This window comes from Phlebotomus papatasi, chromosome 3 (genome assembly GCF_024763615.1).
Source record: "Phlebotomus papatasi isolate M1 chromosome 3, Ppap_2.1, whole genome shotgun sequence".
Taxonomy (NCBI): domain Eukaryota; kingdom Metazoa; phylum Arthropoda; class Insecta; order Diptera; family Psychodidae; genus Phlebotomus; species Phlebotomus papatasi.
Genome location: NC_077224.1, coordinates 30721038 through 30746422, shown reverse-complemented (window position 1 = coordinate 30746422; position 25385 = coordinate 30721038). Strand labels below are relative to the sequence as shown.

General features: G+C 35.1%; 6 protein-coding genes across 7 annotated transcripts in view; 4 read left to right on the top strand and 2 right to left on the bottom strand.

The window, feature by feature from the left end:
* The window catches only part of LOC129807609 (uncharacterized), a 142425-nt gene extending 138748 nt beyond the window's left edge, over positions 1 to 3677 (top strand). Inside the window, exon 7 of the mRNA XM_055856989.1 lies at positions 66 to 3677. Within this exon, the coding sequence (XP_055712964.1) occupies positions 66 to 460 (395 nt within the window). The 3' untranslated portion in view covers positions 461 to 3677. The remainder of the gene's footprint in view (positions 1 to 65) is intronic.
* LOC129807616 (protein pelota) overlaps positions 1 to 6858 on the top strand; it is a 232813-nt gene extending 225955 nt beyond the window's left edge. Inside the window, exon 4 of the transcript XR_008752299.1 lies at positions 6684 to 6858. The gene's annotated coding sequence lies outside the window, so the exon portion shown is untranslated. The remainder of the gene's footprint in view (positions 1 to 6683) is intronic.
* Positions 3613 to 18014, bottom strand: LOC129807610 (sentrin-specific protease 1-like). 2 transcript variants are annotated; one of them, XM_055856990.1, is made up of 6 exons: positions 17854 to 18014; positions 17683 to 17774; positions 17059 to 17615; positions 11366 to 11868; positions 11099 to 11306; positions 3613 to 4301 (listed from the first exon to the last, which is right to left on the bottom strand). In XM_055856990.1, the coding sequence occupies exons 1-6, from the start codon at positions 17916 to 17918 to the stop codon at positions 3687 to 3689; spliced, it is 2040 nt and encodes a 679-aa protein (XP_055712965.1). In that variant the 5' UTR covers positions 17919 to 18014; the 3' UTR covers positions 3613 to 3686. The 2 variants fall into 2 exon arrangements, with proteins under 2 accessions (XP_055712965.1, XP_055712966.1); XM_055856991.1 differs by having other exon boundaries at positions 11099 to 11297.
* A 149-nt stretch (positions 18015 to 18163) lies between these two features.
* Positions 18164 to 18871, top strand: LOC129807618 (putative peptidyl-prolyl cis-trans isomerase dodo). Its single transcript, XM_055857003.1, has 2 exons — positions 18164 to 18269; positions 18369 to 18871. The coding sequence occupies exons 1-2, from the start codon at positions 18206 to 18208 to the stop codon at positions 18791 to 18793; spliced, it is 489 nt and encodes a 162-aa protein (XP_055712978.1). The 5' UTR covers positions 18164 to 18205; the 3' UTR covers positions 18794 to 18871.
* On the bottom strand, positions 18812 to 22965 carry LOC129807612 (protein penguin). The gene is made up of 3 exons (XM_055856993.1): positions 22520 to 22965; positions 21038 to 22445; positions 18812 to 18997 (listed from the first exon to the last, which is right to left on the bottom strand). The coding sequence occupies exons 1-3, from the start codon at positions 22864 to 22866 to the stop codon at positions 18833 to 18835; spliced, it is 1920 nt and encodes a 639-aa protein (XP_055712968.1). The 5' UTR covers positions 22867 to 22965; the 3' UTR covers positions 18812 to 18832.
* Positions 22966 to 22989: 24 nt separating this feature from the next.
* LOC129807607 (stress-induced-phosphoprotein 1) lies at positions 22990 to 25248 on the top strand. The gene is made up of 4 exons (XM_055856986.1): positions 22990 to 23178; positions 23296 to 24417; positions 24483 to 24715; positions 24793 to 25248. Exons 1-4 carry the CDS (start codon positions 23170 to 23172, stop codon positions 24863 to 24865), a joined length of 1437 nt encoding a protein of 478 aa, XP_055712961.1. The 5' UTR covers positions 22990 to 23169; the 3' UTR covers positions 24866 to 25248.
* The last annotated feature ends 137 nt before the right edge of the window (positions 25249 to 25385 follow it).

Below are 25385 nucleotides of genomic sequence, written 5' to 3'. Positions count from 1 at the left end.
TGTTGATTGAGTGTGCGAAATACTGGAACTTTGAACAGTATGTCTTCCTTTTTCTTCCTTTACAGGTGATTTACCATCTTCTTTACCCACGGTGTCCCCGCCTGTGCACAATGGCGCAATCACCGACAAGTCTGAATTAATTCAGGAAGTCACCCCATCATCTCCGGCGACGAGGCAATCACTGGCACCATCTGGCTCCACTGTGAGTGGTGAAAGTGTCCGTGGGAACACGGAGAGCGCGAATGCCAACATCTCACAGAGCAAGAAAGTGACTTCAACAACAGAGTCAGTAGAGACGACAATCTCTCCATCGAACAGCAACTACCTTCTGGCCCAAAGACGACTCGACTACGAAAACAGTTTTTCAAATATCGAAAACTACCAGCCCTATCGACCAAATCGCCGGCGATCTCTTACAAAACCAGACTCGGTGTCATATTTAAAGAAAATCCTCGGTTAAGGATGGCGTATGTGAGCTCGCAAATTGTAGTCACACCTCGCCTAACTGAATGTAAAAAGAAAGAAAAAATAAGGTAGAAGTTGGAGGTTGAAAAAGGCGGAAGACACATGATAAGTAGCGAAGCGGAGAAATATGAATATACCATAATTGTAGGAAAATTCAATAAAGTTTGTCAATTTCTCTGCAATCTATTTATTTCATGTTCTACCCGCTTGTTATTTTAGTGACCGCAAAATTTCTATATAATAAAAAGAAAAACAATAGCGACAATTTGCCAAAAAATGTTATAAGAAATTATTAATTTATGTAATTAATAGGAGAAGAATGCAGAAGAAGTCAATGGTGGTGGCCAAACAAAATATTAAAAATATAATGCCACCTCATTTTCCCATATCCCCATTAATAGAAAAAAAACAAACAATTCTCTTAGCGAATGTTCTGGCACATTTTATAAAAAAAAATAAGAAATTAATTTCAAAATCGTATTTATAAATATGATGAGCTGAGAAAAGTTTGAGAGTTATCTTTTTTTGTTAATTAGCTATTTAATAGAAAATTTAAAAGCAAAACTGATAGTGAAATAGAAATTTGCAATTGAAGTTAATTTTTTATGTCCACTAATGATGTAAAATCTCTATTTACAAAACAATGTATTTAGGAGATATGCTACTTCACAAACAGCTACTCAAAATTTTAATAAGTTTTAAAAGTCTCTAACTTAGGGATATTCAGATGAAATATTATAACAGTATGATTAATTGTATTTAGACGAATAACTTTCTTCCAAAGTATTTCAATGGAACGTAAGCAGCAAACCCTCTTATTAGAATAAATACTCCCTGATCCTCTTTCGTGACAAGTGAAAGAGTACTAGATGGAAAAAAAGTAAGGGTGTTGCAAAAAAAAAGAAAAAATCCTAGTGGATGAGCACAGAGAAGTCAGGGAGGAAGTATTTTATGTAAAAACTTTTCTCTTCTTGCCTTTTGTTTAGCAGATAGGCGTTGTTTTTTGTTAATAAAATAGTCAAAACAACATTTCCGCAAAATCACACACAGTTTGCGCACTCCTTTCACTTCTCCTTGGTTTTTTTTTTGTCTTCAACTTCCCGCCCGGGCCCCTATATGGATTAAAGCCCTCCATTTGGCGGGATGTGAGGGGAGGGACACAATTCTAAGGAATATCCGGAATGGAATGAGTTAGAAATCTCAACCAGCAGATTTTCAAGTCTGATATAACACAATTTTTTTTCACACTCCAAGCATTGCTCCTCATAATCTCTTCAGCCAATTGGTTTCTTTGTCCACCCTCATCTTTGAGATTGGGGAATGAAATAAAACACGAAATGATGTAACATGATAAAATAAAATAAAAACGTGGAAACTTTATGACCAGCAAAACACAGTTGAAAAAAGTTTTCCGCTCATTAGTCGTGGCGAAGTTTTTTCATCTCTTTCTCACTCTATCTCTCCGGAGGATTATTACAATTTTAGGGGACAAGGAAAAATGAATTTTTCTTACCCAAAAATGGAAGTAATACAGAACAAAAACTTTCCCTCTCTCATTGTTGTTAAAAGTTGATAATACTCCAATACCATCCACAGAAACACGTGCTTGGATGTATATCCAAAAATTTCACCAACAAGAAAAAAGCTCCAAAAGTTGAGGAACTAAACTAACTAAACAATGAAAAATGTAGTACGAGTAGAATGCATAACATAAGAAGCATAAGAATAGTAAATACAAAAAAATGAAGACAAGTTAATAAAATTAACAAATAATTTAAAAAAAAGACATAAAATAATGCCTAAGCATAAGAAGCACTTCGTAATTTAGACTTGACTTTCTAATTACCACATTAAACTTAAAGTTTGCATAGGAATTTTAAAATAATAATAATGTAATGATAGTGAGCAAACCCTTAAAAAATATAGAAAAATCTCCGAACTTCCAAGAAAATGTGACAATTTTTTAAATTGAAAATAAATAAAAACTATAGGGATTTCTTTACTAAGGCAATACTTATTTTGATTTCTTAATAATTTGCATAGAATTACGATAAAAATTCATGAAGAGTCCCAATATTGTTATGTTATAATTTTTTTTTTAAATGAGCAATGAAAGTAGCGAATGTTTATGTGGTTTTTCCTATTAATATCATAAAGTGGCAACAAATGACCTCTACTGAAGTCCTCTAATTGTCTGTCTAATGACATGGCCTCTGTGGCCTCTAATTGTCTGTAGAGGCCATAAGTGTTAGATCTATCTCTAAGCTAAGTTAAAGTTAGATTTAACGAAAATTAATCACGCCATTTGTTAATTAAATTACTTTCAATTTATAGAGAAAAAATATTAAAAATGTTTTATAAAGAGAAACAGATATTGTTAGAAATCCTCCGTAGAGTTAATCAAAGAACATCTTTTACATAGAAAATTAAATACAATTCCAAATATTGACACAAAATTTGAATGATTCTAAAAGAAGCGCGGTTTATTTTTTGAGTGTAACTTCTATGATTCGCATAATAGAAAATCTATCAATTTTAAATTATAGTTAATAATATCCCAAAAAATAACGCAATCTCCAAAAAAAATCTTATTAGGGGGATTATTCAGCAAATAAAATATCATTTTTTGCAAAATATTAGTGAAAAAAGAGAAAACACAATGAGTATTGCCAAAGAAAGTCATGCCAAATTACTGTATAAATTTGCCATTTTTAAAAGCAAACAACTATATTTTTTTTTTAATTTTTCTGTAAAAGGTTGTTGTGTTAGAGGAAAAAAATCTTAGCTCCCTGTAATTTCAATCTCTGGGCTTTAGATTTAAAATTCAAAACAATTGCTATTCTATAACTTCATGCATCGAACACCTAATTGCTGAAATTTTTGAGTTCTTTTAATAGATAAGTTCAATAAAAATACGCAATGAAGAAAGAATTTTTCTATTAAACTCTTATTGTATATGTACAAAAAAAAAGTATCGAATGATTTTCTCACAAGAATAATGTTACTAAATATTTTTCTTTTACTTTTAGAATAATCTGTTAAAAATCCCTTTCGAATTTCTTCCTTAAACAAATTAAACAAGAAGCCCACACAATATTCGGGCGATTCGAGAGTTATTTTCTTTTTACAGAATTAATACACAAGAGATAATATGAATGAATTTATTATTATGATATATGAATGAAATAAAAAGATGTTTTATTAAATTAGAATTCATGATTTCACAGCAGTAATTTCCCAGTGGCAATTTCCACAATCATTTTCTGCCTGAAATAGGGCATGTCACTCTGTGAAAAGCTGATCTCACAATTTCGTGTAATATACTCCGCAAACATACAGCTAAATACTCCACAATCACTTCCATTCATCTGCCTTGGAGCATCAGCCATACACTCCTTTTCCCATCCAGACATATCAAAGGGCCTCTGCTTTTTATCCATCGATTCACTCTTCAAATATTGCTCAAGAGCATCGAGGATACGCATATTTGGCTGTCCCATGGAGTCATAGTACCTTATGGTGCGATTTTTCAGGTGAATTATAGCCATACACCAATGGACATTGCTAACATGAACCGGCACCGGAATGACATCATGCGCAAATATATCCACTTTTCGGGTCCATCGCTTTACGCCAGCGTGTCCAGCTTGCAATAGACGTACAGCAAAAAATGTATTCATAGCATACACTTTCGGAAGGTGACTGTCATCCTTGTTGCTCCTCTCAGTCAGAAGATTCATATAGAAATTTATGACTTCATCATTGAGCCATGCATCACCAACCAGTGTACACAGATCTTGTCTTGTAATATTCAGATTAAACTTTGACACAATAACCTGGCATAAACAAAAAAAAATCATAAAATTAACTTTTTTTTGTTATTCATTATATCAAATATATCCACATTGCAGAGAAATATTTAAAAAAAATACAAGTCATATTTCAAAAATATTTAAATCAATCTATGTAAATACTGGAAATTATTCTTTGCCTCAGTCAAGCTTTTTGTCAAGATTATTGATCACTTGTCAAGGATATAGCCAGGATTTTAGTAAAAACCAAATTTGAAATACCAGTTGGGTGTACATTTATTTGGAGAATTAACTCTAGATGTTAGATAATTAAATATTCAATTAGGAACTGTTCTTTGAGGAAATTCTGTTCATTAATCCATTTATATAAATAATTTTGAAAATTCGATCTGATCTAAATCTAAATTTTCTTCGAGGATATTAATATAAGTTTGAGAATAATGATACAAAAGAAATGCTTTTAGATCAAAAAGGCTTATGCCCTAGACACATTTACGACTTAAGCCGAGAGACGACTTAGTGAAAAACAATGGAAATGTAGTTTGACCATTATTTCTAATAAAATTACGCTAAGCCGTCTCTCGGCTAATCCTCAGGTCTGTCGAGACCCTTATGCCCTAGACACACTTACGACTAAAGTCCAGAGACGACTAAGCTAGTGCATACCCAAGTCAGTTCCTGACACACTACAAATGAGGCTTAGTATTCACTGGTATCCACAAAACATAACTTTCCTGGGTTTTTATACAGATATTTCTACTGAAATACACTAATACTATTTGTGAGGTGGAAGCTAACTCGCGACTTAAGCCAATTTTGGCGATTCTAGTGAATAATTCTTGTTGTTATACATGAATTGTGAAGTAAATTTAAAAGTAGTTTCATTTTCAAAGGAATAATAGTGCATTTCAGTAGAAATATCTGCAGAAAACCCACGAAAGTTATGTTTTGTGAGTGCTAGTAAACGTTAAGCCTCGTTTGTAGTGTGTCAGGAACTGACTTGGCTATGAACGAGCTTAGTCGTCTCTGGACTTTAGTCGTAAGTGTGTCCAGGACATTAGACTTTACTTGAAAAATCGGCATAAACCCTATTTTAATTCGTTTTTGAATGGTTTTCAATGGTTCTAACAGCCGAACACTTTTCTTTATTCTTTTTTTTTTAATTTTTAAAGAGTGAATGTTATTTTTTTTTAGAAATGGTACCGGTAAGTAGGTTCAATTTTCCTTTGCAACTGCCTCTTTTAAATTTGAGAAGCTCTCTGTTTAACCCTTTAAGAACGAGGCACTTTTTACGGACTGAAAATCAACAATAAAAATTCAACCAAACAAAATTTGTGAAACGTTTTGTGTCTAACCTTGGAAAGTCTAACAGAGTGATTCTGTGTACTTTTTTCTTCTATGGACGTTTGGGGCAAAAATAGCCCAAGAATTTAAATCATATTTCTGACAATTCCAATGAATGATAATTTTCGTTCTAATGAAAAATATTACGTATAATTGTGTTGGATGATTGCATAAGTTCGTAGGTCACCCAAAGGCAAATTTCAACAGTTAATTTTTTTTTCAGACATATAATTTATATAATCAAGAGTATAGTCTCAATTGATCTTAATACCTGTCCTCTACAGATATATAAGCTTATCAATACCATTTTTTAAGGAAAATACTTTTTTTCTAGAAGATAGTTCGAAAGGTGGTTTTTAGCTGCTTTTAAGAAGTTTTGTTGCCTTGGAAGATTATGTCTTTTGTTTTGGCCAAAAATGGACTTTTTCTTAAAAAGTATCATCGAAACTAACAAAATGCTCACAGTTCTTATCTTCTATGATTGTTTCGTCGAGTTTGGGCAGCCTAAATTATATATTTTCCCTGAAATCTCATCAAATTTTTGCAACATCACCTTCATGAGATGCAAATGAGCTTTTGCAACAGGCTAAATTGTTTTTTTTTCAGGACCTTTTCGTCTGTATGTTGTTGTATTGCATCCAATTTCCATCACTTGTTTCCAATCAATCCAAAAAAGACTATTTATTGTAGCAAACGAGGAGAAAAATAGCCACAGTAATTCGGTTCACCTTAACCCATTCCATGATATTATACATCATACGCAAATTGAGTGATTTTAGATGATTTATTCCCGGGCAATTTTAATCCGAATTGCTGTCGAGAATGGATTTTTAGTCATTTTAGTTCTTCAATTTCTTGAGAAAAATAGTCCGGCAGAGATGGGAATACATTTTGTTATTGCTTTCTTGCTTCGCGGAAGGTCATGCAAAATTTTTGCTCAAAATGGCGGACGGAAAATGCGACATTCTGTCGAATTTGTTAAAATTGGTCTCTTTCCTCTTTCCTGATTTTTTTGTTTTTTTTTTTTTTTTTTTTTTTTTGACAATTTGTTTTCTTGGGTAGTTCCTCTATCTAGATAGCGCAATAGAGCACAGAATTTAAATTCAGCGACCGTTAAGACCAAGGGCGTACCCAGGATTTCAGTTAGGGGGGGGCTAAGTCTCAAATTTTGTTGGCGGGGGTACATAATTTTTATTTTGAAAAAAAAAAAACGTAAAACAAAATGGAATAAAAAGTATATATCTATAAAAATAAGATGGTCCTACTTTTCACCAGAGATTATTCTATGCTCAAATTTTAGGTATTCTTAAGAAACGATCATCAGTGTTCCTCGCACGAGTGTATTGTCTCCCATATTATTGGCCACAAATAAAATAAATTTTTAGAAATTATTCGCTACTTTTTACCAAATAACTACAGCAAGGATGCATCCGTTAGTTCATATTTAGGGCAGAATCACATTGACAGTAAAATACTCAACGTATTTCGTTGATTTACGCATTTTCATTACAATTCTTATGCAAATTTTCATTTACCGTATTACCTTACCTCATACTCGGTGGCACTAGGTGAAAATAGTATAAGAAAATTGAATAAATAAAACGAAAATGCGATAAACGGTGAAAAAAAACTGTAGGATTTTTTGCTACAGTTTTTCGTAAAGTTTTTCGCTCACCGTTTATCGCATGTTCGCTTTATTTCTTCAGTTTTCTCATATTATTTTGACCTAGTGTCACCAAGTATGAGATAAGGTAAGGTAATTGAGAATTTGCGTAAGAATTACAATGAAAATACGTAAATCAACGAAATACGGTTAGGCTTTGGCGGTGACGGTGAGCATTTAACATTTCGTTTCTTGATACCCTTCAAGACAAAAAGGGACTAATCAGTCTTTAGAGAATTATTGATATGCTTCTGAGAATTTCTATCTTTGATATTTTTATTTAATGAAAATTTATTTAAAGAGTTACGATTGTCAAGAAGACTAAAAAACAGAATATTTTTTCCAAATTTCTTTTCCAGCATAATAAAAAAATTAATTCAAGTTCTTAGGAATAAAAAGAACAAGACTTATACTATATTTTCTGAATTTTAATTTAAAAATTTTCAAAATCAGCCATTGAGCTATGTTTTCTGATATTAAAAACGTTAAATTTCCTGTTAGGTGATAAATTAAACTAATCTTTGACCGAAGGATTTCGTGTTTACTTGATCATAACTTGTTCTATAAAACGAAACATGGTGTAAAATACTTCTAAAATGCTATTCCTTCAAGGATGCGACCCCAATAGGGATAAACGGTTGTAAATGAAAATGATGATGATGATGAAGGACTGGTCCGACTCATTAGCTAACAGGAAATATTTGGTTTTTGGATTTCGAATTAATTTATTTCAAGAAATCTTGTCCATCGAAATTTTTTTTTTCAAAAAGGTTTCCGAATTCCGAAAATCAGATCCTACAGCTGAATTTTTAAAAGAAAATTTCAGAAAATATACTTTAAATATTGTACTTTTATATGCCTAAAAGCTTGAAAGCTTAAAAGCTTATGATGTGAAAATATTACAGAAAAATGTGCTGTTTTTAGTCAGTTTGACCTACGTAACCCCTTAAGGGGTTACATGAATCACGCAGCCTAAAAACAGCATGTTTTCTTTCATTTTTGTCAACGTAATAAAATTATTTCAATTAAAGCTCTTAAGTATGTAAAAATATAATATTTGGACTTCATTTTCCAAATATTTTAAAATTTTAGTCCTTGGAAATTGGCACCTTATTTTTGGAAACGTCTTTTTGAAATAAACTTACTTTTCGGTAGTCGCTATTAGTTAGAATAGAATAATCCAACGTCAAAAAAACAAATTATTTCCTATTAGACGTTGAGTTAAACTAACTTGAACGAAGGATGTTTTGTTGCTTTGATAACCATTTCTTTTGCAAGACGAAATGTGGTGCAAAATACGCCGAAAATCATATTTTTGTATTAAATTTTCCCAAAAACCCAATAAGTCCTTAAGTTCAAGTACGAGTTTAACTCATCTACTAACAGAAAATAATTGGTTTCTGGGGTCAGATGAATCTACTCTAAGTAATCGTTACTAAAGAAAAGTGAGTTTTTTCAATATTCGTTTCCGACAATCAGGTCCTAACGGCCGAATTTTTTTTTTTTAATAAAATGTCAAAAAATATAGTTTAAATGTTATGCTTCTGTATGCCTAGGAGCTTGAATTAAATAGACTTTTTATTATGTTGAGAAAAAAAGCTAGAAAATATGAAATTTTCAGCCTTTTTGACCCGCATAACCTCTCAACCGATCAAAGTTCAAAGTCAATGTACGACCTCAGCTTTTCTTAAATTTCACCTCTGACTACTCCATTTGATGGCTTCAAATAAACTGTCGGAGTCGTCGGTGCTTTTTTTTTTAAACATATCTTCCGAAGAAACTTGAGGTCCATCACGTCAAGTTTCTAAGATATCTTAAGGCCTCTACACATTGGGAGCAATTTTCATAAAAAAAATGCTTTTTTTTGGAGGAAATTTTCTGCACTTCTATAGGTGGAAACGTTAAAATTCTGTCAAAAATACAATTTTTGACAAAAACTCTTCCCAAAGTGTATAGGCCATTAAGGAGATTATAAAAAATGATTGGTAGAATCATTTTGAGAAACTTGCTTTCTTCTCAATAACATATTATATGGTAAATTGTTAGTGCTAAAAAAACGCTTAACTTTTTTTAATTTTTGTATGAAGTACAGAACGGGCAACAGCCTTGCCCTGCCCTCACTCTATTGGACTAATGGTTTTTGAGTTTCTATTTTTGTATTTACACTGTACGAATGAGCAGTAAAACATCAAATTTGAGAATCGACTAAATTATTTATATCTTTAAAAGCAGTAGAATTTTCATGAAAGTTTCGATCTCTATGAATTGAAAAATTAGGCCCATTTTTTGGAAAGATTTGGATTTTTTTACTGACAAAATTTAATTTTTTTTGGTGAACACATATTTTTTTTTACTTTTCATTTGTTTTTGAATTTCTTTGACGCCTCTGTCCCTAGCTGGGTACGCCCATGGTTAAGACGTGTATTTAACAAGGGCTCCTCACGCCCCTCATGAAATGTAATTTTTTTTTCTTTTTTAAAAAATTCATCTATTAGTCTGTAGGAAACGTATCCCAAAATATGAAAATTCTATCTCAAGTATTTCTGATACATTGACTGAATGGGTTAAACATTTCAGTCAAAAAAATGTGGAATTCATGTATCGATCTTGGAAACGTATAAAATATTTTGAAAATGGTGGGATACAGTCGAATTTGCTCCAATTATTGTTGTTTTCCAACATCTTTCTTCCATTATGACACTCAGAATATCGTCATCAATGTCAGAAGCCGTTTAAAATGGAGTGTATCTTTCGAAGGATAAATCCCTATTTCAAAATTTTCCAAAACACATTTTATGGCTTCTAAACACTAGAGAAAAATGTATTTGCTTCAGTATGGAAATAAATTTTTGTAGTGTATAGAGGCCATTAGTCATTCTTAGAGCAAGAGCATAATCTAAATAAACGTCCAAAATACTTTTCCGTGTAAGTCCATCACTTGGACCTTTCCAAAATTCGCCTAACATTCCATATTTTGGAAAAGTCATCGAAAGGACATATCGACGTATTTGAAGGATACTTAGCATTAGAGGGATGTAAGAAACTATAATCTTTTCAGTGCATGCAAAAAAGACAAGAAAAATTATGGAGTTAAGCTGTAATCACACCTGTAGTGTGAACTTATGCAATCTTCCAATAGTTTCTACTGTCAAGAGGTCTTTGCTTAAAAAAAAATGAAAGTAAAGTATATTTTGCTTTAAGTCAGAAAAAGTGATTTTTTCTGACCCCTCATTTTTTACCCTTTTGCCCTTAAACGGTTAAGGCGCGTTTTTTGAATGAAGTGTCCTTAATGCGAGCTATAAATCTTAGTGTTTTTGAACTATTTTTCGGTTAATGCATTTTTTTTAATTTATTCTGTGGCCCTCCCTCGGCATAACCTTGTCAGTTACTCTTAAAATACAATCCCAATTAAAAATTTTCTCATAAATTTTGCTTGTATGGAATCAAAGAATTTTAACCCTTAAGTCTGTGCACCCTGTACACTAAACGACCTGGCATTTTCTTATAGGAAACAATTTTGTGTTTTTAAATACCTACAGATTATGACAAAAATGTTTGACCTGAAACATGTTTGAAATGTCTCAAATTTCTCAACTGACATGGAAAAGATTTTTGAAAGAAAAAAACTTGAACATCAATTCGTTCATCAATATAATTTTAGTCCACTAAATTTTTATCCCAGATATTTTTCAAAGAAAAACTCATAATTAAAACTTTGATTCCTTTAAAGCTATTAGTCTCTCCATATATATATATATATATATATATATATATATATATATATATATATAAATTTTAAGGACAAAAAACTCACCTCTGTCGGTAAACCCCTCTGTGTGACAGTCTTCACGAGATTTATTTGTTGTGGCGTCAATTCTGGAAGAACAAATTCTGGTTCTTCTTCTTCTGAATCCTCAATTACAATTGGTGGTGGAGAAATAGCAATATCCTTCATCTTTTTAATGAAGAAATCTGCTTCATCCTTTTTTCTCTCGGTTTCATACTGCTTGGCCCTTAAAGGTCTAATGGTTAATTTTCCTGTATAAATATTATGACTTTTGAATAAATAGATTTCACTCACAATTTTTCTGCTTCCTCAATTTTCTTCTTGTACTCCTCCCGATTCTTAATACTCTTCTCCGTTTGCTTGGCCAACCAGTCATCATGAAAGTACGGTACACTCTTTAGCTTTACCAAAACTGAATTCACTGGCTCAATATCTGGTGTTGATACACGACTTGGGGACTCTGATGAGCTCAGAGTGATGGATTTGGAATTGATTGGTGCCACAATTGGAGCCTTCTTGCTGCTGCAATTATTGATGCTCTCCTGTAGAACTGTCGATGTCTTCGTTGAGGATTTCATCGTGAACGTTGGTACTTCATCGTCAGAAAACTCATAATCGGCTAGATTTATAGTGTCTACAATTTTCTGCTTATTCTGTGTCCCACCCAATGATCGAGATTTGGTCATAGACGATGGAGCAAGTTTCTCCAAAAGTTCCTTGTAGTTATTCCTCTGTGCCAGATTATAGCTGTCCTTAATGACAGAATGTAGCATTCTTGAGCTTCGTGATAAGTATCTCTGTAAGAGCCCACAAACAAATAAAATGTTACAATCTCAAGTGAATAGGAAATATTGTTTTGCATCATACAAACGGTGATTCTTTTACAATAAATTGTATTTAGGTCAAGTAAAAAGTCTTGAACCATTTAAAGCTTAATTTTGAAGATAAAATTAACATAATTAGGATTACCAGATTTAGATTTAAAAAAAAATATGTGGCGTTTTGTTTGCTAACTTTTGTTCATTATGAAAATAATTTTATAATTCCACGATATATAGTAATAACCCCTCGTCCATACCGGTGAAAATTTGACTAGGTAATTTTTAGAAGCCCTTGTAGAAGATACTTTTGCACCGCTAAAAAAAATGCAAATTATACTTGAGAACGTGATAATTTCTTAGTGCCCGGTCTGAGCTATACGGCGGGTGTAATAAAACCTCCCATATACTACCTCCCATATTAAACCTCCCATATATTGGCCAATTCTAGGCGCTTCTAGTCAATCTCTTGCTTCAATTTGGTCAGTTTTTGACAATACAGGTTCGAATCAAGCATCTGGCCGTTGGACAGCAGTTCATAGGGCTGATTCTCTTCCAATCCCACCAAACATACAGCAAGCAAAACATTTTTGGTCGTTACTCCGGGCTTGGCGATGGTTTGGACCATGACTTTTCCAGCTGTTTTATCTCGTATGTGGCCCATTTTTCATCGCTAGTCACCATCCGTTTCAAAAATTGGTCGATTTCGTACATTTCAGCAAAGAATCGCAGACCATCAAGTTGCTCCAAGAAGTTCTTTTGCGACAATTCGTGTAGCACCCAAACATCTAGCTTTATGAAGCTATGAGACTTTTAAGAGGGATGGCTTTCAAGATTTTGGCTTTCGGGATTTTGGCTTTCGGGATTTAGACCGGTACCCATTTTTTATCTCTTCTGAGTCCATTTTTACTGCACCAATTCCACAGAAAGAACAGTAAAAAGTCTTGTGCCCCTTTCGCAAGATTTTTTTTTAGTGAGCGATATCTCAAATCGCTGAAAAATTGCACAATTTGAGAATGCCGCAGCAATTTCAGTTGAGAATTGAGAATGTCGATAAAATCTGTATTGCACCCACATACGAACACGGAAACCGTTTGTAACCTTTTGCATAGGGTCCCGGTCTAAATCCCGAAAGCCAAAATCCCGAACGCCAAAATCCCAAAAGCCAAAATCCCAAGAGTCAAAATTATGAAAGCCAAAATCCCTCTTAAAAGTGTCCTAGCTACAGCTACTCCCACGATTGCAACCTGCGCTTGCTGGAGGCAAAGGGAAATTTTCTGTGCTTGGGAAATTATTCTACACAATATACTCTATTTCTATTAGGTGAGATTTTTAACAATCTCACCTACTATAATCCTAACAAAATCTCATGTCCTCCGATCGACCCCAAACTTTGCCAAAATGTGTTTCGCCCGTTTCGCCACTTCCTGATCCCGAATATGTGGGGGGCTAAGTTACGATCCCGGCCGGCCGGCCGCTCTTTGGGGCTTACTAGCTCCTAAACTAAAAGAGATATCGACTTGCGGTTTTCGGCAAAGGTTATATATCGTATGAAAATTGCAACTTGGTGCATTGACCCCTCACCCCCACCCTTCCGCCATTTTGAAGACCCCCATTTTTTGTTTTCTTAATGGCTCCGCTCCTATGGCATTGATCGGGCTCAAATTTTAGTATGTTATAGCTGGGCCTTAGGGCTTTCCATCAATACCAAACTAAAGGTCCCCCGATCCCCCTGACCCGAGCTAGAAGGGTCCAAAAAACAATTATTAAAATGGCCATAACTCCGATTCTAATTATCAGAATTTAAAAAGTAAGGGCTTTTTGGAAAGCTCTCATAAAATGCCACTTCCTCTTCTAACATCACAAGTTCATAAAACCACCGCTAGGGGCGCTATTATTAAAAAGAAAATTTTAAAATCTTATAAGTTATTTTCTAATTTAAATAACTCAAAAATTCCTTTATGAATCGGGCTGCAATTTTAGTATGTTGTAGCCGCTGATTATACCAATCAAACAAAAAAATACTTAAGTCGATCCATAAACCCCTGACCCGAGCTATAAGGGGTCAAAGTTCGAATATTGACCGGCCTCTATCTCCGGTTCTAATTAACATATCGACCTAAATTTTGGCTTTTTGGTTTTGTCTCGATGAACACTTTCAGATAGAAGTTCAAAAAGTCACCACAGGTGGCGCTGCGATAGCGCCAAAATTCATCGAAATTCAAACTCATTTTTCTCAAAAATTCCTTTGTGCAAGTTAATGAAATTTTAGAGTCTTGTAGTCCAGTTTAGAACTCATTTTTCTCAAAAATTCCTTTGTGCAAGTTAATGTATGCTTGCAAGTTAATGTTGTGCTTGTAGTCCAGTTTAGGACGTTTCCAAAATGGGGCGTAAGTGCGCTGTGGTTTCAATAGAACCGGAGATATGAGGGGTCAAAGTTCACGAAATTCAAAAAATCATACCTCCGGTTCTGTTTGACCGATTTTGATGAGTGAGGGCTTAAACGAAAGATCTCACCAAATGCTACAACTTTCTGAAACATTTGAACTTCCTGGGACCAACACCAGGTGCGCCACAGTCAAAAAACCAATTTCAATATCACATAACCTCAATTATCTAGACTGTCGCTGAACCGATTTTGATGATTATTTCGACATAATTGTAGAGGACATTTGTCTCTATATTTCATCCCTACATCATTTTTCGATCAGATAATGCGATCTGTCCGATTTTGCCGTTTAAGTGTTAAAAAATTGATTTTTCCCATAATAACGCTTTGAAATCACTCAGATGCCAATTTGACGGCCTCTACTCCACCAAGACACTTAAAATATGGTTTTAAATGGAAAGTCCCACAAAATACAACAATTCTTTGATATAGTTGAAGTTCATCAAATGAACACTTGGGGCGCTCTGGTCGAAAAAACGAGTTCAGAAACAAACAACCTCGATTATCTCGGCTTCTGATTAATCGATGAGATCAAGTTCTACGGCAAAATTATAGAGATTATTTTGGTCTACATTTCACTCATACATCACTTTTCTGTCAGTCCATCCAAATCTTTGATATTTTGGTTTAAATACAAAATTTGCATAATTTCACGTATTTGATTAAAAAAATAACTGAGTGGCGTCCCCCAACTTCAGCTCTAAATCGAATTTTCATGCATTCCGAGTTAGCTCACGTTAAAAATCTCACCTACAATAACCTGATCTAGGCTTATCATTAGTTTTCATCCCTTTCAGGATTTTGAATATTCGGTATTTTGGCTTTCGGGATTTTAGCTGCCTCCGGTAAAAAATATAGGCAAAAAACAAATGAGCAGTAAAAAATCAAAATAGGCAATAAAAAAAATAAAAATGAGCGGTAAAATATCTAAATTATGGTCAGTAAAAAACTTAAATCTTTACAAAAATGGGTCTAATTTATATATTTAACATTTAAAATTGTTGCAGATAGAATGAAAAGCCCTTTATTTTCCCTTTGCCAAAATTTAGACGATAATATCACTGTTTCAAATTTTTTGTTACTTAATTTTAACTTTTTTACTGCTCTTTTATACAATGCCAAAAATATATAGATACTATGAGGTTATTTTGATATTATAAAAGCCCAAAGATTCAGGAAAAAAAAATATCAATTTTCTGTGCAGTTTTCATTGTAATAAAAATAATATTAATAATTTTAAAAAATCTAACAGATATTGGTTGAGAGTTTGAATTCCTCATGCAATGTATTGATTCTTCGAGCAGAGAGTTAAAATCAGATATAAGTATTTCTTTTTTTTTTTAAGAAAAAATATAATGCTGTTTTTTTAAATTTTGACCTGATATTGATGATACTTTTTGAACGTTTTGAAAATTAACTTTCAGTTTGTTTTTTTTTTTATTAAAAAAAAACATTAAATTCAATTTATTTTTTGTCTATTTTCGATCAATAACAACAGAAGTGTTTCTCTGTATTTCTTAACGAAATTTCCGATGATAATCAAGTTTAAACGAACAATGTATTTCGTAAGAACTAACATTTAAATCTGCTAATCTCATGTCGATATACCGATTTTTGGCCAAACTGTGCCGATTTGTCAATTTCTTAGAAAGATAGTGCTGATCTAACGATTTTCTGCTCCAGATCAGCACTACTTTCCCAATCATCGCTCTTGGCTCACTCTGAGTCACTTATTCACTCCTTGAAAAAATATATGTATATCTGTTGAAATTTAACTTTAAAAACAAGAATTTTTAGAATCATCTGATTGGTACTATAACCTTAAAAAATAGATGAGAACAATTTTTTTGATAGAAATAGTTACCACGATTCCAAAGAATAATGAAAATATAGAGGATAAATAGAATGCCTCTAGAACTGCCCTAGTTGTCTAGCTATTGCCTTTTTTTTCTAAGAGGGCCACGGAAGCACGGTAATTGATATCTTCTTAATGTTTGTCCTCTAGCCCGTTAATAAGTCGAAAAAAGCGAAATGTTTGTATTGCCTTTATCTTTGTATTCGAACAATAAAAAAAATCTATATGTGACTGTGATGAACGGATTCCAAATTTGAAATTCTTAAAGGATCCTCTAATAAGTTTTATCACTTTTATTAAAAATAAAAGGTCTTTTGGTTACCAGGTTAATTAATATTTTTAAATTCATATTGCAGAAAAAAGGGAGGGAAGAAGCTTTAAAGCAGTCATTACGAAAAATTAATTCGTTAAGTTTGGAACATTTTTCAACTAATCTTAAGTAGGCCTTCAATTGCAGTATTTTTTTCCAAAAAAATAAAATGAAAAAGATTTTTTTTCATACTGGGTTTGAAAACTTCCGTTTAACAACTTAAAAAAAAATCTGAAAAAAATATATATACAGACTTTCTCATAGCTTCATAATTTTTTTATATCTTTGGGAATATACAAAAGATATTTAGAAAATCGCTAATAAACTGGCCATAGTGGCCAAACTTGGTAAACTAATCACTTTTTGGATCACAGACTGAATTTTAGTTTCATGATCCAAAAGTCGTTAGACTTAAAATTAAAATCTTTATCGGAAAGGTATCGATCAAACCAGCTTGATTTGACGAATTGAAGTTAGCAATCTAAAATCAAAATTGAATCAAGGATTCTTAGAGGAATTATAGCTAAAATATAAAATAATAGGAAGTAACCTTACATTTTCCTTTGATATCGCTGAGGATTTCCGCAAAGTAGACATCCTGAAGCTGTTTAGACCACTGTAGATGGAGGCTCGTGTTAAGAGAGACGATGGCTCACGTTGGCTTGAAAACCGTGAACTTCTTTCTGCGGGCTGACTGTAGCGTGAAAACCTTTCAATGGGTTTCAGTTTTGTGACGCTGGATCTGGGAATAAGACCAGGGATGGGTTTTTGGGTGATTGTGGGCGATTTGCGTGACTCGCCATTAGTTGATGGGCCTCCGAGGCTGAAATTACTGAAATTGTTGCTCTTGGACATGGGCGGAACGTAGGTAACATCCTCGTCGTCTGATATCTCAATGTCAGCATTGCGATTGAGGAAGAGTGGTTGATTGTTGTATTTGCGGATGAATTGCTCCTGAGCGAAGCTGGATGACGCATTTGGGAATTCTGTCCGGAGGTTCAATTTGTCATATTTTGGAAGTATTTCAGACCCAAAATCATGCCCTCCCTGAAGATGTTTATTGAGAAGAGCAGATGTAGTTAAACGCCTTGGATTTGAACTGGCGGTGTTTCCTAAAATGGAATGTAAACAAAAATTAGCACCATTTAAAGCCATCCGGAAGAATCTTTAAAGTCTCACCGTGTTGTGGCGTCTTTCCAAAAGACATGCGATTTATGTCACCAATTCGTGGTAATTTGGAAATCTCCATGTCGTCATCTCGTTCCTCAGATCTGTTATAAACATAGAACAGTAATATCTTTGAACATAAAGTGGCTCTTCAAGTGAAAATTCTCAAAAAAAAAAAATTACCTCCGTTTGACACCCCACTCCTTTAATGCTTTCAGAACACGATCGATATAACCACCACTGGACATTACTACTGCAAAATTCCAACACTAAATGTCCAGATATTCTATTGTTTCACAATCAGGACAATTTACCATTTACTTTAATGATTTTTTACGACTTATTCACTTTTCCACAGGCTTGCACGCGTACCGTAAATGCTCTTTTTATCTTTCCGGCTGTCATCTGTAGTTTAGTTCAGTGGTAAGCCGTGTGTGGCGCACAGAAGTGTTGAAGTTAAAATTTCTGGGGGTAATCAATTTATGGAGGATTTTTGCTTTGAAAAGACCATTATACTGGATATTAAAGGGTAGTAATGGCAGATTCCACTGAAGAAGTTATTCCCGCTGGTTGGGAGAAGAGATTGAGTCGATCAACTGGTAAGTGCCATAGTGAAAATGTTGAAAACCCCTCCCAAGGAAGGACGCCAATGCGCAGCCTTTTCACGGTAACAATAAAAAAAACTTCATTTTGTCCAGGAATGCACTACTATTTGAATGTGCACACCAAAGAATCGCAATGGGATCTACCAACAGCACCGGCTGAACCCGCATCAACACAGGGCCCAACAAACATTCAATGTTCTCACTTGTTGGTCAAGCATGCCAAGAGCCGGCGACCCAGTTCTTGGCGCCAAGAAAACATCACACGTTCCAAGGAGGAGGCACAGAAAATCCTCGAAGGCTATCTCCAGCAGGTTCAGTCTGGTGAAGCAACATTGCAGGAATTGGCTCAGAAGTTCTCTGACTGTAGCTCAGCCAAAAGGGGAGGAGATTTGGGTAGCTTTGGTCGTGGTGTCATGCAAAAAGCCTTCGAAGAGGCTGCTTTCGCCCTCAAAGTAGGTGAACTTTCTGGCATCGTGGACACTGATTCCGGCCTCCACATTATTCAACGGACACTTTAAAATTATTTGCATTTAATCTCGCATTAAAAAAGAAAAACTTTATTGAATTTTCTCTAACAATACACTCGCTCCAGAGGATTTTTGACTTTTAATCAGATCCCGGCGTTCTCTCAATATTTCTCTCAATTTGTCTGAATCTGTGGCGCTCTTCAGGAGATCAGCCAGTAAAAAACATGCTCTGTTGATGGGCAGCCACTTCACCAACTGAAAAAAAAGAAAATTACTTTACTGCTTATAAATAGCGTTTCCAGGTAGCAGATACTTAATTCTTTTTGCTGATCAAAAGTTAAATAAAATGATAATATTTCAAAAAAAAAATCAATTTTGATCATCTCAACAAGCTCTGTGAGGTCTCCGTAAGCGTTACACAGCTTCCCTTTGAATATTTAATCAAACATCTTGCAATTTTATATAATAAGCAAAAGGGGTGTCAAAAGCACCCCAGGCTTTCCTAAGTGCTCGAACTAGTGATTTAGTTAGACTTGTACTCAAAAGAACTTTCCCATTATTTACCGTTTACCGGTTCTCAACCGATTTAAACCTATCCAAACTCTGTAAAAAGATCCCCCAAAATATTTTTAAAGGTAATATTTTTAAAGGTTCATAATCGGTTCATTAGCGGTTTACAGCTGATTTGAACCGATTTACAAAACATTGTCCAAAATACACTTCAGGAGTAATATAATTGAATTTCGGATAAAAATTAGTTATCGGTTATAAACTGGTTCAGAACCGATTGAAACCGATTCAATTTTATAGGAAAATCTAAGATCTTTCCAACGAATTCAAATGTAATGCCATTTGGATGACAAATTCGCTATCTAGAGACTTTTTAAACTTTGACCTCGAAAACCCGTCTCTAGACTTTAGGTACACCTTTTAGATGGGGCAGTCAATGGGTCAAGTGGTAGAGCACTAGCTCTATGATGCAAGTGTCTGTGGATCGAATCCTGTTTAGGTCACCAGGATTTTTTCTAGCGTTAAATATGTTCGAATTACATCCAGTGAACTTCACTGCACTTGATTCCACGGGACATGGGACTGACAACCCCATCCCTGTACAGTAGACTCTCTCTCAATCGGGAATATGGGGCAAAATGTCATCCGGTTTAGCGATAGAATTGAGCGTCAAAGCCTTTGTAAATTCCACAAAAAGCGCTCAATTATAAAGAATCACGATAAAATAGGAAGAACTACAGCGAATTTTATCGAATTAGCTTCATAATTAAACGTGAAAATTGTCAACAAATTTGTCACCCGATTGAAAAAGAGCCGATTGAGTGAGAGTCTACTGTATATGAAAAAAATAATAATGGACGTCCCAAACTTCCCTTGTGGGAAGGCCTAGTTTCTCTATGGAACGTTGTGCCACCATTATTATTATTATTATATTACACCTTTTAGATCAGGAAAATTTTATAAAGTACAAATTTTCTTCTTTTTCTTCCTCAAAAGATTTGCATAAGTCCATTCCATTCTTTCTGTCTTACAATTGGACTAAACTAAATTAAATTTGATGGTTCAAAAGAAGAAAAAGAGTGCGAAAGAGTATGATAGACTTTCTTATGCAAACAGCGTCCATTAGAAATGATTCAACGGTATTTTCGTATAAAGACGAAATGTCCGCCTAAATAATCTCTAAAATATATCCAAAAATTAAAAAAAAATCGCACGTCGCGTTTTAGAGCAATCCCAAAAAATATGATTTTGTAGGCCAAAGGGAAGGGCGGGGAAAAATGAGGGGGATGTAACCATCCTTGAGTCGACTTATGGGGACGTCCCACGAAGGTCCCAAGTCGCTATCTCTTACCGTTTGGCCTCTATAGCTAGCGATTGGCGCACGGCCAAACAGCGTAATGGCCTCTGCACATTGGGAGCAATTTTTGTCAAAAATTGCTTTTTTGAAGGAAATTCCCTGCAGGCAGTGTTGTAGGTGGAAACGTTAAATTTTTGTCAAAAACGCAATTTTTGACGAAAATTGCTCCCAATATGTAGACGCCTTAACTCCATTTCTCACAGAAATCGTCTGAAATGCGAAGATGGAGAAAAAGGGATGGAAGGTGGAAATTTTTGGGGATGAAAAAATCAAGGGATTATATACAGCACACAGCTCCCTCTGTTTTTGGAGTTCGAGCAGTAAATGAAGTAGGGGCCCTGAGAGGTGTTTTGTTTTCACTGCATGCTCGATTTTGTGGTTTGAGTGAAAAAAAAATAACACATAATAAAGATAGTTTTAATACTTACCGTAACCTCTGCCAAATTTTCTACAAGAATTGAGGAAAAATTTGGATTCTTGATCAATTTTTTCAGCACAATGTGAAGCCCAGCATCCTCCACTCCAATCACAGGACATTCCTCTGCCATTTCCAGCACCTGATGTTTCACTAAAGGATTCTTTACCTTCTTAAATTTCTTCTTTTTTGGCTTCTCTTCATCTGATTCCTCATTTTCCTCTGTTTGTGCCTTTTCCAGTGGGGCTAGTGTCCAGTTGGGATTGCTAATGACTTTCACCAAGCTCTGAAAAGCCTCAGGGGTTTTTTCATTCTCTCTGGCCAACAAAATAGTGGCCGTTGTTCGTGCAATATGACCATTTGATAGCCAAAAATTCGCATTAGCCGCCACTGCATTTACTAGATCTCTATGGCAAGCCTCCAGAATTTCCGTCTGACGAACAGCCACATCTTTCTTGGAGTACTTGAGACCTTCGTTGAGTGTAGCCGTTATCGATGGATGAAAATTGTTGGTATCTCCTGGCTGTATCATCCATTCAACAATCTTCCGGCCACCTTCGTGCTGAACAACTGCCTCAACTTTATTCACAATTGTATCCAAAAGGGTCTTCTTCAGCATCTTGGTATCATCGATGGTGTGCAGAATAGCCAAGATCAGATAATACCCAAATTCATGAACACAGATTTTCTCCACATGTTCCTTAAGGTGCTTCAGTGCCGAACGACGTTCTTTGGCTGTCCCATACCAAAAACACAAAGTGGCTGCTCTGGTACCTTCCCGTGTACTTGCGAGTGATGCCAAGAGACCACTAAAAGCAATAGCCATTTCCAGTTTATCCTCCTCTGAACACTCCATCAGATATTCCACAAGAATTCCATGGAACAAACTATTGTCCACAAGTTTCTTGTTAACAGCCTTCACAATGTGCTGCTTAAGAGTTCCTAGAACAACGTTTTTCATGTGTGGAGCATCTTTAAATGTATCCACCAGACATTTCACTTTGGAATCCTTATCTCTTCTGTACAATTCACTGTAAAATTCCTGTCGCATTGACGATTTCTGCTGAGCAGTGGCCCAAGTCATGTAAATGGAATCGACAATGATGTGGCCAAAGGAGTGAGTACAGAGCTTTACGTAGTTCCCATACAGAGCTTCAATTAAACGCTCACGTGTCTCTGCTGATCCATGCTTAAGCATTGCCAAGACACAAAAATGGGCGTATTTAGACATTGCCATTGATGGTAAGCTCCCTGAGAGCTTCTCAAAAATCTCTGACCGAATTGCTGCCGGAGCTACTTTTAGAAGGCACTGGACAACACGAGCTGTATCGTGACTTAAAACCATTTTGCTGTACTTATCATCACCCTTGAGGAGATTGTGAAGTTTCGTAGCCATCTCCACTCTTCCCTTGGTAGTTTTACTGAAATTCAATTTTTATTTTTATCAGAAATGTAACTAATACTTTTTTTCAAGTGGGCTATTTTTATTTCTTACCATTTCAACTTCTCGTAGATTTGCTTAGCTTCATTCATTACATCCATGAGATCCTTGGTTTTTTGCTTTTCCTTCCGTTTAATACGTAGTTCTTTCTTTTGCTGCTTATATGCTTTCCAATCCTGTTTATCTTGTCCTGAAGTTTTATTGACAAAACCCTTATCAGCAGAGAACTTCCTCTCTCCTTTACCATGAAACTTTCCCGGCTTTCCCGGCAACCTTGTTTTTGCATCTTTGAAAGGTCTTTTTTCAAATTTTCCACTAAACTTTGATACCTGCTTAATCTTCTTACTTTGGGATTCTTCTCCCGAATCATTTTTACGCTTCTCCGCACTAATTGTAGTCATTTTTTTGGAGAAAATTCTTCAACAAATAAACATAAACTTTTGCTAGGAAAATCCGAAAAAATCCCACGTGGTAACGAATTTGACAGTTCCGGAATGACCAAAAATAAAACATCATTGAGGGCGAAAAGTGGCGAAAATCGGCATTCAGCAGAAATTTCTAGACTCATTTGTCGGACAATAGAGAATTTCTTCTAGAGTTTTCTTGTTTTTCCACCAATAAACCGTAATAAAAGAGCAGCAAGTGTTTCATTCTTGGTGTCTGTGTATCCACCAATAAGTCAAGCTAAAGGTTTTAATAAAGAAATGGAAGATGTAAGTATGCAGAGATGTAAATACTGCTTGGGGTTTTTTCTAACCTCGCTTTCTGTTGTCTCCAAAATGTGTTTTGAATGTCGCTCATGTGATGCCGTTTGGATTTTTTTTTTTCAGCAAATTAATGCGCTCAAGGAGAAAGGGAATGCTGCCTTAGCTGCTGGGAAACACGATGAAGCCATTGTGGCTTATACGGAAGCTCTAACTCTCAATGACCAAAACTACGTAATATACAGCAATCGATCTGCGGCATATGTGAAGGCCGGCAAATATCAAGAGGCTCTGCAAGATGCCCAGAAGACTGTTAGCCTCAATCCAACATGGGCTAAGGGATACTCAAGATTAGGCACTGCCCTAAGTTTCCTCGATCGAACAATGGAGGCATATGAAGCATACAACAAGGGATTGCAATATGATCGGAGCAATGCTGCTTTGCTAACTGGGCTGGATGAGATGAAGAAGCGCTTATTGAGTGATCTTGCCAGTGAAGTACCCATGGATGTGGATCCTCCCAAGGCAAAACCTCCACCAGCCAAAGCTACCACTAAGCCAGAGCCCAAAGTTGATGAGAATCTGCCTGAAAATAAACGTTTAGCACGGCGTGAGAAGGAGTTGGGAAATGAAGCCTACAGGAAGCGGGACTTTGAGAAGGCCATTCAGCACTATGAAGCCGCAATTCAGCACGATTCCACGGACATAACATTCTACAACAATCTGGCTGCTGTTCACTTTGAAAAACGCGATTACCAAAAGTGCATTGCTGAATGTGAAAAGGGCATTGCAATTGGTCGCGAAAATAGGGCAGATTTCAAATTGATTGCAAAGGCATTCAGTCGTATTGGCAATGCATATAGGAAGCTTGAGGATTGGAAATCGGCTAAGACTTACTATGAAAAATCCATGTCGGAGCATAGAACGCCTGAAGTGAAAACGGTCCTCAGTGAGATTGAGAAGAAAATCAAGGAGGAAGAGAGGAAGGCATATATAGATCCGGCTAAGGCTGAAGAGGAAAAGGAAAAGGGCAATGAGGCCTTCAAGAAGGCAGAGTATAGTGTTGCTGTGAAGCACTACACAGAGGCCATCAAGAGAAATCCTGATGATCCAAAATTGTACAGTAACAGAGCAGCTTGCTACACCAAGTTGGCTGCATTTGATCTCGGCCTCAAAGACTGCGAGACATGCGTTAAGCTGGACGATAAGTTTATCAAGGGATGGATTAGAAAGGGAAAAATTCTTCAGGTAAATGTATAGCATTAAAAAAATAATTTTTCAACTGAAAAAAATAACAATGAATAATATTGCAGGGAATGCAGCAGCAATCTAAGGCTCTACAGGCATATCAGAAGGCACTGGAATTGGATCCGTCAAATGCTGAAGCTCTTGAGGGATATCGCACCTGCACCATGGCTGTAAATTCCAATCCTGAGGAGGTATTGAAAAAAGCCATGTCTGACCCGGAAGTACAGCAGATCCTACAAGATCCAGCCATGCGTCTAATTCTGGACCAAATGCAGGAGGATCCTAAAGCAGTCCAAGAGTAAGAATACTGTATTTATCTTTAGCATAAAAGAAAAATTAATTACAATGTTTTTTTTTTTGTTTTCAATTTTATAGGCATCTCAAGAATCCAGCTATTGCCAGTAAAATCCAGAAGCTTCTCGAGTGTGGTATCATCAAGATTCACTAAATTTACTGACCAATCGCTTGTAGAAAAGGGAAAGCTGCGTGATGATTTGCTGAACAACAAAATATTTAAAACAACTTTTGAAAAGAATCTGATTCGCCAGAAAGGATACAAATGTTAAAAAACAAATTAACTTCTTTGGCTGATGAAATTCAACAGAACCATATATACATATGTTGTTTAAGTTAAAAAAAAATGATTTTCCATCATGCAACAGAGTGTGTTTCAAGGATAATAACAAAACAATATAAACGAGAAATGAAAATATTCCTTAAGTTTAGTTTACATGGGATACTGATATCGGATGATCTAATTATTCTAATTTTCAAATAATTACACTAAATTGGTCGAAATAGAAATAATTTTATCGAATTATGTATTTCAAAGGTTGTTTTATTTCATAATTCTGCTAAATTTTGCAATCCTTTGTTTAGTGACTTCATTTTTGCCGATCTTCCAGTCACTAAGGAATCTTTGTCAAGAACTGACATGATCATCAAATGATAAGGCGGTTGTTAAGGCT